The sequence below is a fragment of the Microcaecilia unicolor genome, chromosome 14 (assembly GCF_901765095.1).
Source record: "Microcaecilia unicolor chromosome 14, aMicUni1.1, whole genome shotgun sequence".
NCBI lineage: Eukaryota > Metazoa > Chordata > Amphibia > Gymnophiona > Siphonopidae > Microcaecilia > Microcaecilia unicolor.
In genome coordinates, this window is record NC_044044.1 from 32,451,102 (window position 1) to 32,461,882 (window position 10,781).

General features: G+C 42.8%; 1 protein-coding gene across 12 annotated transcripts in view; it reads right to left on the reverse strand.

Annotated features, from left to right (window-relative positions):
* The window catches only part of LOC115458425 (rap1 GTPase-activating protein 1-like), a 40,939-nt gene extending 30,590 nt beyond the window's left edge, over positions 1-10,349 (reverse strand). For 11 of the 12 annotated variants that reach the window (XM_030188384.1, XM_030188390.1, XM_030188385.1 and 8 more), the window contains exons 1-3: positions 10,269-10,349; positions 8,734-8,848; positions 3,252-3,285 (exon numbers count right to left, since the gene is read on the reverse strand). In XM_030188384.1, coding sequence (XP_030044244.1) covers positions 3,252-3,285; positions 8,734-8,740 — 41 coding nt within the window. In that variant the 5' untranslated portion in view covers positions 8,741-8,848; positions 10,269-10,349. The remainder of the gene's footprint in view (positions 1-3,251; positions 3,286-8,733; positions 8,849-10,268) is intronic. The other variant, XM_030188388.1, reaches the window with a different exon arrangement.
* Between the last annotated feature and the right edge of the window lie 432 nt (positions 10,350-10,781).

Genomic DNA, 10,781 nt, shown 5'->3' on the forward strand with positions numbered 1-10,781 from the left:
TCTTATTAACATCTTCATTAATGCAGTGGGTGCCCAGACTATGCATGAGAATACTATGGGGATATAAAATGTTGCTTACATCATTGTTATTACATCTTAGTTATTCAACACACAGGGTTTCATCCTATCAAGGGTGCAGTTTCTCCAAATGATGTTTGGGCTGGCTTGGGATTTCTGCAGAGTCCTCTGTGTGGCTTTATTTTTTTATTCCAGATGTGCACAGAGAAGACTAAATTTAAGTGTGCCGTAGGGTCTCTCAACTCAGCCATGCCTTAGGGGGTAAGACCAAGATGGAAACAGCAAGCGGAGAGACTTTTTTTTGTGTCCTGTCCTGCCTATTTCCCTCTTAGGACGCAAAGACCTCTGCAGAGCCTTTCATTGAAATTGCCCAAATGATCCCAAGCCTCAGATGGGCATCTGATCTGACATTCCAGCAGGACTGCCAAACATACCCTGTATTGATTCCAAGTCTCCCTCCTTTCCTGCACAAAGACTTTTTAGGGCTTCGCTATTTCATTGCCTGATGTGTGTGATTTGTATTTGTTTCATGCTATTTTTGGATTACATTGCTATGCTTTTGTTGTGTTATGTCTGGTTGTGATCCACGTGCAGAATATAAATATTAAGCTGGAAGCACTGAGTGTTTTGCCCCCCACCGCCGCTGTTATTCCTGGATATTCAATGCCGAGCCATGTCTGGGCTTTGGCGTTAAGGGCCCCTTTTACTAAGCTGCAATAAAAGGCGTGTTTTGACGCCTGCTGAGGCCCCCTTTAACTGCCGCGGGTAAAAGGCTGTCTCTTTTTTTTAAAGAAATGGCTGTGCGGTAAGTGATCCACTTGCCTCGGAGCCATTTCGGGGGGGGGGGGGGGGAGCAAGTGCAAAGTGATGCATGTGGGAAAGAGGAACCCGAATTATAGCTACATCATGCAAGATTCCACATTAGGAGTGATGGACCAAGAAAGGGATCTAGGTGTCGTCGTTGATGATAATTTGAAACCTTCTGCTCAGTGTGCTGATGCAGCTAAGAAAGCAAATAGAATGTTAGGTATTATTAGGAAAGGAATGGAAAACAAAAAATGAGGATGTTATAATACCTTTGTATCGCTCCATGGTGCGACCGCACCTCAAATATTGTGTTCAATTCTGGTCACTGCATCTCAAAAGAGATATAGTGGAATTAGAAAAGGTGCAGAGAAGGGCGACGAAAATGATAAAGGGGATGGGACGACTTCCCTATGAGGAAAGGCTGCAGCATCTAGGGCTCTTCAGCTTGGAGAAAAGGCGGCTGAGGGGAGATATGATAGAGGTCTATAAAATAATGAGTGGAGTTGAACGGGTAGATGTGAAGCGTCTGTTCATGCTTTCCAAAAATACTGGGACTAGGGGGCATGCAATGAAGCTACAATGTAGTAAATTTAAAATGAATCGGAGAAAATTTTTCTTCACTCAACATGTAATTAAACTCTGGAATTCGTTGCCAGAGAATGTGGTACAAGGCAGTTAGCTTAGCGGAGTTTTAAAAAGGTTTGGATGGCTTCCTAAAGAAAAAGTCCGTAGACCGTTATTAAATGGACTTGGGGAAAATCCACTATTTCTGGGATAAGCAGTATAAATGTTTTGTACATTTTTGGGATCTTGCCGGGTATTTGTGACCTGGATTGGAAACAGGATGCTGGGCTCGATGGACTTTTGGTCTTTCCCAGTATGGCAATACTTATGTACTTGTGTAACTGATTAGTGCAGAAACACACTCTGCCCCTGACACACCCCCTCTGCGGAAAAAACAACAATGTTTTTTAGCGCATGGTTTCTGCATCTACATTGCAAAATTACCATAGGACACCTGAGTATGTCCCACGGTTTGCCATTTTTTCTACGGTAAGTGCACACTGGTGGTTATCACACTTCAGTCAAAGGACACCTTCTTGACTTAACCCCAGGTTTTTTTCCTTTCATGGTTATTCTGGATTTTGCATTCTGTAGCCAGTCCCTTTCCCTTCACTATTTTATATCAGCTCCAGGACTCTGATGGCTGTGTCTTTCACTGGAGACAACTGGATTCTGGAGTGACATAAGGATTCCCCCAAAACGATGCTACGCAGGACGTTTCCAGACAACCTGGCATCTTGTAGTGGGTGCTCTTACACATCTCAATTGCTTTCATTAATTTAGATCTCTGTCTTTTCCAGACAAATGTTTCCCAGGCCTGGACGGCCCTGACCATCTGAAGTAAGGAAACTGGCAGTAAGTGGCCATGTCAGCCGAAGTGCGATGGAGAGCCTTCAAGAAGACTGCGGTGATGTCAGGCGTGGCAATGATCATCATTGGGGTGGTGCTGGTGGCCTTCTCTAAAAGTATCCTGCCCATCGGCGTCTTCTTTTTGGTGACAGGGTCTGTAGGAATCCTCGTCTACATGCTCAGTGCCCTGGTGAAGTGGTTCAAAAGGCAAGCAGCCAGAGGAGCAGAAAACACTGAGGGGCAGGCAACAGAGAGGGACCAACAGCAAGACAGGTTAGTACTGACCCCTTACCTGTTCAGGTAAGGTGTGTAGGAATCCTCCACCTGCACTCCTAGCATTTGCTGGTGAAGTAATATCGTGCTTTCACTCGCATGAGGCAGGCAGGGAATACCACAAACATGCTGCCATGTGTGATTGAAGCCATGAAATTGTGGCATCACCCCAATGGTAGGAAAGTAAGTGTAGGATTCCCAAACATCTCAGAGGAAACAATGTTTCTCTCACTTCCTTTATTCTTTAGTGGCTCTACATGCAACATTGTAACAACCCTCCACACTATGTTTTATGTGAACTAGTGCGACGCCTCCATGAGGTCTGATGAAGTTCCATTCTTCAGCTGTCCATGCTGTATATGTATCAGTAGGACACCTGCACAAGCTCTGATGAAACTCCATTCTTCAGCAGTTCATTAATAATTTACATTTATCAGTGTGACATTTACATGAGCCTCTGATGAAGACCTGCCTTCAGCTGTCCATGCTGTATTCATACTTTTATGTGTATCGGTGGGACACCTGCAAGAGGCTCTGTTGAAAATCTGCTCTTCAGCTGTTTGTGCTGTATTCGTGCTTTATGTATATTGGTGTGACATCTGACTGGAGTACTGATAAAGATCATCTCTCCTCCGCTACCTCTGCTGTGTTTATACTTTTGCACGCATCAGCTATGTGAAACTTGCCCAGCAAGTATGTGATTAAAAGAAGAAAATATAACAAAATAAAAGTCCCTTTACCTTGCAACACACTGAAGCATTCTTAGGGATGGGGCTGGAGTGAAGAAAGAAATAACCTCGTTAGAAAACTATTTACATTGTTTCAGACACAGAAAAAGGAGGAGGAAATCTCGACAGACACTTTTCCAAAGAATACATGACTTTCACTTCAAAAACTGGTGCAAAAGCACCGGTGGACTTTCCTGTAATGCAGCCAGTGTCGTTCCAGGAGTGACTCCATCCTACAGCACAGGGGCGTAGCCAGACACCCAATTTTGGGTGGGCCTGGGCCTAAGATGGGTGGGCAGAAGAACCTCGCCCCATCCCACAGGTGATTTGGTCTCTCCTTCTCTCGCCTGCATACCATATGGTCTCTCAAACATCCCCCCTCTCCCGTATACCTTTTAAATAGCAGATTTTCACCAGCAGCGAGTAGCAACTAATACAGATGGTTCGTGTTGGCCCCACAGCCTTCCCACTGATGCAACTTCCTGTTTCCACCTAGGCAGAAATACATCAGAGGGAAGGATGTGTGGCCAGTGCGAGCAGTATGTATGTCACTGCAGGCAAAGATCTGCTACTTACAAGGAATGCAGGAGGGACACTTGTTGGGAGTTTTCGGCTGGTGGGGCTTGGGGATCCCTGCCAGCCACATCATATGTATGCTGCTACTGGGTGGGCCTGAACCCAAAGTGGGTGGGCCTGGGCCCACCCAAGCCCACCCTTGGCTACGTCACTGCTACAGCAGCTGACCCTGCACTGCAAAATGGCTCTGTGCATGGACCCACCCTCACCTCCATTTAGGGCGTGCAATTGAATCAAAGCGTATTTCTGGGAATAATGAACTGTTTTACCTGTGGAAATGGCTTTTAAAGTTGGCAGGGCAGGGAGCTGAATTTCTAGAATTAGAAATGTGGCTCTTTACTCCTGTGCTAAGTGGTGAATTTATCCGCAAGGATGATTGATAATGTGGAATCGTAGCTCCACCCTGTGGAAACGAACCAGATTACAACCCTTGGTTTTCTATGAATGAAACTATAATTTGGCCCCACATTTAGTTAGTAGGATTTATTAACCCCCTTTATGAAGAGATTCATCCAAGGCAGTATAGCCAAAGCCAATGTTGTACTCAGCTGTCAAACTGCCCCTCCCATAAAAAAAACCCAAGGAAGTAATTTGATTTAGCTTGTTCACTTTTAAGAGGAAATCAGAATCCATCTGGGCAACAAACATTAAATATATAAAAACCTTGAACCTTGGGAATGGCACATTTTAAACATAGGAAATGTAGATTCTCTAAAAGTAGAGGAGCAGCAGAGAATCCCTGTCCCAAAGAGCTTAGACGTTAATTGGGCTCTCAGAAAATTTCCAAGAGCTGAGCTCTTAAATGTAATAGTCAAAAGCTGGGTACACACAGGGCATGAAAAGTGATTTAGGCATAAACCACAGATTTTCATCACTAGACACCCAGCTTAGGCAGCCAAATATAGGTGAAAAATAGCAAACCTAAATCTGTACTTGAGTTTTGACCATCTAGATTTAAATATACTATCAGTTGAAAACCTGGATAGCTGAAATCTTCCTTAAATTGTCTCAGATACCCAATTATTTGTAGTTCTTGTTTGAAGGATGAATACGTTGAATCTGACACTTATCAGCAGCGTTCATAGATGTCTAGGTTCACTGGCAGTATAAAATCATATGTACTGTAAATTTAAGATAGGTCTAATAGTCTTATTTCTGGGCTACATCCTTCTTTCACCACTTCACATGGACTGTTTTATTTTTTTATTTCCATAATTTTGCTTTTTGGAATATGTTTATTAAAATATGTTTCACATTTGTTTAATAATGTGAACAAATTATAAGTACTGTCCTATTGCTTATACATCTATTGGAAACAGTACCTGTGAGACCCTCATTCTCTGTTTTCCTTTCCTAGGAACCATTCCACATACAATGTCCCAACATATGACGAGGTAGTGGCCCCTGACTTCAGACCTCCCCTAGGAATATGGATCATTTCCCCAACCCCACAAACTCCTTCACTTGGTGAGCTTCCACCCTACAGTGTCGTAGCCAATGAACCCGGTCACCCTAACAGCAGAGAGACTGTGCCTGAACACCCTGGTGCACCAGCTGAAACGAACTGTAACGAGGTCACCTCAGATTACAATCTTCAGTTACGGATCATAATGCCTCCTAAGTTACAAAGGATCATGTCAGATATCCATGAAGTGAAGGGGGTCCAGGAGGTGCCCGTAAATCTGGAGCCCCTGACACCTCCCCCTATCTACCAGGATCCTTTGGAAGATGAGGTCTTTGAAGAATATTTCCAAGCAGCATTATAAAGAATTCTGTCAGTTGAAAGACCCTGTATGGAAGAAGACAAACAGAATGTCCTAGAAATAAACTGCACCTATGAGATCTGGATCCATGTAGGGAGTAGTAACCCATTCCCAGGAGGATTAAGAGGGAATCAATATGTCTGGTCATAAGAACCAACAGAAATTGAACTGTTCATTCAATTCTTTGAAAGAGTAAACAAACATGTGGACAAAGGGGAGCCGGTTGATATTGTGTATCTGGATTTTCAAAAGGCATCTCATGAAAGGCTACAGAGGAAATTGGAGGGTCATGGGATAGGAGGAAAAGTCCTATTGTGGACTAAAAACTGGTTGAAGGATAGGAAACAGAGTGGGGTTAAATGGGCAGTATTCACAATGGAGAAGGGTAGTTAGTGGGGTTCCTCCGGGGTCTGTGCTACGACCGCTGCTTTTTTATATATTTATAAATGATTTAGAGATGGGAGTAACCAGCGAGGCAATTAAATTTGCTGATGACACAAAGTTATTCAGTCGTTAACTCGCGAGAGGATTGTGAAAATTACAGAAGGACCTTGCGAGACTGGGAGACTGGGCGGCTAAATGGCAGATGACGTTTAATGTGAACAAGTGCAAGGTGATGCATGTCGGAAACAAGAACCCAAATTATAGCTATGTCATGCAAGGTTCCACGTTAGGAGTTACGGACCAAGTAAGGGATCTGGGTGTCATTGTTGATAATACACTGAAACCTTCTGCTCAGTGTGCTGCTGCGGCTAGGAAAGCGAATAGAATGTTGGGTATTATTAGGAAAGGTATTGAGAACAGATGTGAGGAGGTTATAATGCAGTTGTATTGCTCCATGGTGCGACCGCACCTTGAGTATTGTGTTCAATTCTGGTCGCCGCATCTCAAGAAAGATATAGTATAATTGGAAAAGGTGCAGCGAAGGGTGACAAAAATGATAGCGGAGATGGGACGACTTCCCTATGAAGAAAGACTAAGGAGGCTAGGGCTTTTCAGCTTGGAGAAGAGACGGCTGAGGGGAGACATGATAGAGGTATATAAAATAATGAGTGGAGTGGAACAGGTGGATGTGAAGCATCTGTTCACGCTTTCCAAAAATACTAGGACTAGGGGGCATACAATGAAACAACAGTGTAGTAAATTTAAAACAAATTGGAGAAAATCTTTCTTCACCCAATGCATAATTAAACTCTGGATTTCATTGCCGGAGAACGTGGTGAAGGCGGTTAGCTTAGCAGAGTTTAAAAAGGGGTTACACGGTTTCCTAAAGGACAAGTCCATAAACCACTACTAAATGGACTTGGGAAAAATCCACAATTCCAGGAACAACATGTATAGAATGTTTGTACGTTGGGAAGCTTGCCAGGTGCCCTTGGCCTGGATTGGCCGCTGTCATGGACAGGATGCTGGGCTCGATGGGCTTTTCCCAGTGTGGCATTACTTATGTAAAGTACAGCACTTTATAAAGCTCCAAAATGTTTCCTCTTAATGTTCTTCATTGGTCATTCCTGACCCAAATCCTGAGTGGACTCTCTGCTCTCTGAATATGTTTGTGTAATATTACAAGCAAAGCTGCCTGTAAACTGAAGGTTTGAAAATTTTCATTGTAATTGTTGGTATCCTGTAGAAACCTACAAAATTGTTCAGAAATCAGTGGATAGACACAGCAGATATTAGAAACCTTAGTTGTTGATAACATTTGAAAAGTGTAATTATTATTATATATTTAATACCACCTTTGTACATTTTCTAAGGATTAAAAAAAAAAAAAAACAGGAACTGACCACGTGATAGACAGACTAACAGTGAAATAAAAAATTGAGCATCATGGATACTTCATCTGGGCACTGACTTATAGACCAGCTCTGGAAAAAATGAAAAGGGCATTCAGCACCGTGGACAGCTCAATAAGGCTCTCTGTATTATAACTCCACCATGGAGGGGGAAGAGAACATTCAGCACCATGGACAGTTCAATAAGGCTCTGTGCATTATAATCCCATCATGGCGAAACAGGACATTCAGCGTCATGGACATCAGAATCTGACTGGAGAAATTGAAGGCTCACTGCCCCAAACAAGCACTGACTGTGTAGTAAAACTCAATGTGAGGAAGACAAGACATTCAGAGCCATGGATACCTGAATCAAGTACTATTTATTATAGCATTACAGCAGTGAAATAGGCCATACAGAGACATAGACAGCCGAGTCAAATTCAGGAAATGTTCACTGTTTTATCAGAAACCTATCAAGTAATCCTGAAGTACTGCAGAAGATGAGACAGAAGATACTTCACTAAAACCTATGAAGTCTGCATTATTCGCGGTGGTAGGTCAGTGAGAGCATGTGACGGTCCCAGCTCTGCCACTAACCTGGAAGTCTTTAGGCCAGCCACCAAGGAACAGAGGTGTCCAGGCCAACATTGTTTTAATTCCCCTTGTCATTATGGGATCATTTTATTTGTAGGTTGTTGTTGTTGCTGCAGTTTTAGAGGGTAGTGTAGTCAACAGTACACACTATGACTCAGCGTTGACACACTGGTCAAAAGTGTGCCCTATTGTTTAAATAATTAGATTATGCCATATTGCATCTATTTGTAAAGAGTGCACATTATTTTGTAATAGTGCACACAATTGATGATCTGGGGAAACCCCTGAACATTTCAGATTAGAAATGGCATTGGAAATGTTGTTGATTTTTTTTCCTGTGTTGTTTCGAATGCATACACATCCCCCTACTAAGGGGTTGATTTCCAAATGTTCTTATGTGACCAGTATTGCGTGATGATTGCCTAACTGCTTTAATTTGAATTTCACTAGATGCTCAGCAGATACATTTTGATCAAAATGTATCCATTAAGAGGAGGTGCTGGGACATTCAGAGGGCGGGGGTCTAAATTTATATGTATAGTAAGTGATATTCAGCTGCTATTCATATAATTTAGCCACATAAACCAGACTGCAGAAATAGACATCTTGACTTTATACAGATAACCTATTGAAAATCTTCACTGAATATCTGTATAAAGACAGATGAAGAATATATTTGTGTATCTTTATGCAGTTGCTTGGTCAGTCAAGATTGGCCCTAAAGTTTCTTGTGCTTTTGCATATCCAGTTGTACTTCAGTGAAAAAGCCACAGTTATCTTTACCTTGCATTGTCTGGGAATGGCCCTTGCTACCTGGAAACCAATGATGCAGCACCTGGTCATCCACCCTAGAGGTTGGTGCACAGCAGTAACTGGAGATGCACTGCGAGACAGCAGTCTGTGAATGAAATAAGTATTATTAAACTACTGACTTTTTTTTTTTTAAAGCCACAGACTAAGTTTCTTCAAATCACATCAGCCAAACACTTTCAGGGGGACAGAAGTGAAAAAGCACTGCTGTTCTCCTGAAAACCTTTTTCATTCCTAAACTCAATTTGTATTTACCTTGAACTCAAAGTGCTGTAGTTGTGAACTTTTTGAGATTGGACTTTCAAACATAAAGGTCTATTTACTAAACTGTGTTAAGTACTAATGTATCCCTAATGGAGCAAAAAATGACACACTAGGGCATTCCACATATATTTTGCCATTTGTACTTGCTAAGCACACGGTAATAATTTTTTAAACATGGTTTGAGGTGGAGTGTCAAGAAGTGGAGAGTGGGCATTCCTGTGCTAACTAGTCAATGCAACTACATTTCTGTGTGCTAGCTGGTTAGCACACGGTTAATGCGGGAACCCCGATCGCCTCCAAAATAGGTGGTGATAAGTGCTCTTGGCTGCAGCCTGGGCACAGCTATTATACTGAAAAAAATTGTACATGGCCGTTCTTCACAGCTGCAAAAGTAAAATAACCCAAACCCCTGGGAAAGACTTGTGTAAGGTGCACTGAAGTCAATTTTTAATGCAGCTTAATAAAAGGACACCAAAGAGCATTTGTGTAAAATCTGTGAACACTTTCTATCTCCACAGTTTGCACCAATCAGGTTTCAAAGAGAGAAATTTCTTTTTTTTTTTTAATGGATTTGGGAAAAGAATAGGGTGGCAAGATCTGCCTCAACTATTTGTGTGTTTTTCTATAAAGACTGACACACAGAAGTTTGGAAAATCCATGCTGTGTGTGTATTAATGTATAACCAAACTCTTTACTCCAGTCTACTGGAATATATCTCTAATACGCACATTCATGTGTGTTGTAAACGGGCCCCCTGCTCCAGTATGGGAGGAGGAAGCCGCCTCCCGCGAATAGCCAGATCTTCACAAACTGCCACCAGGGGATACTTCAAAACATTCCTTTATTTTTCAGGTTAATGACCAAAACTTCACTCCAGAGCCCTGGGTTAGGGCTTCTCAGGCAGAGCTGTTCTGCCTTGCTTAGTACATCAGCTCACTAAACACAAAGTCTGTGCCCCCTTCCCCGAGGGGGAGGCAATAGTCCTTTTGAAATCCCTCCTTGTTGTCAAAATCAGTAGCAAACAAACAATCCCTGCCCCCAAGCAGGATTTTCCCCCCTTCATAAACAAGCCTTTCAAATTCAACAGAGTTTCTCAAAATAATCAGGTTTCAGTTTGGGAAACAGGTTTGTAATTCTCCCCAGCAAACTTTCCACAGTCAGGCTTTCTCCCAAAGCAAACAGGTCCCACAAAAGAAAGCAGGATTTAAACCAAAATAAATTCCAAACAATGTAGATTTGCAAACCTTCAGGTGCTGTGCTCCTCAGTACTCTCAAACTCCCATTCCATTGAGGTTTCTTCCCCCTGCTCAGCCTGATTAACCCCCTCTTCCATACAATCCATCCAATTCTCCTCCTGGTTCTCACCCCACCCATCCCTAGTACAGGTGGGTGGCATGATATACTGATTGCGGGTCCTGGGGAACTGGGCTCCTTCATTTTCCCTCCCTCTTGTGGTCGGAGATGGTATATGGCCAGCTTGCCTATCCCCAGGGCTCCCGCTGTTGGGGCTGGAAATGCATTCCCTTCTTTCTTGATCACCCTCTACCTTCCCTCCTGCAATGACTTCTGGTAGATGTAGTTTAGGGTTTTGCTGCTTCATTCTATACATCTGGGATGTAACCATGTCACAGTGTGTATATGGCCTTGGGTGTGTGGCTTAGAGCATTATTTTCAAAGCACTTAGACTTACAAAGTTATGTGCAGGGGCATTTTGCTGAAAACATCCAAAAAATCAAGTAGTGAAAATGACCATCTCC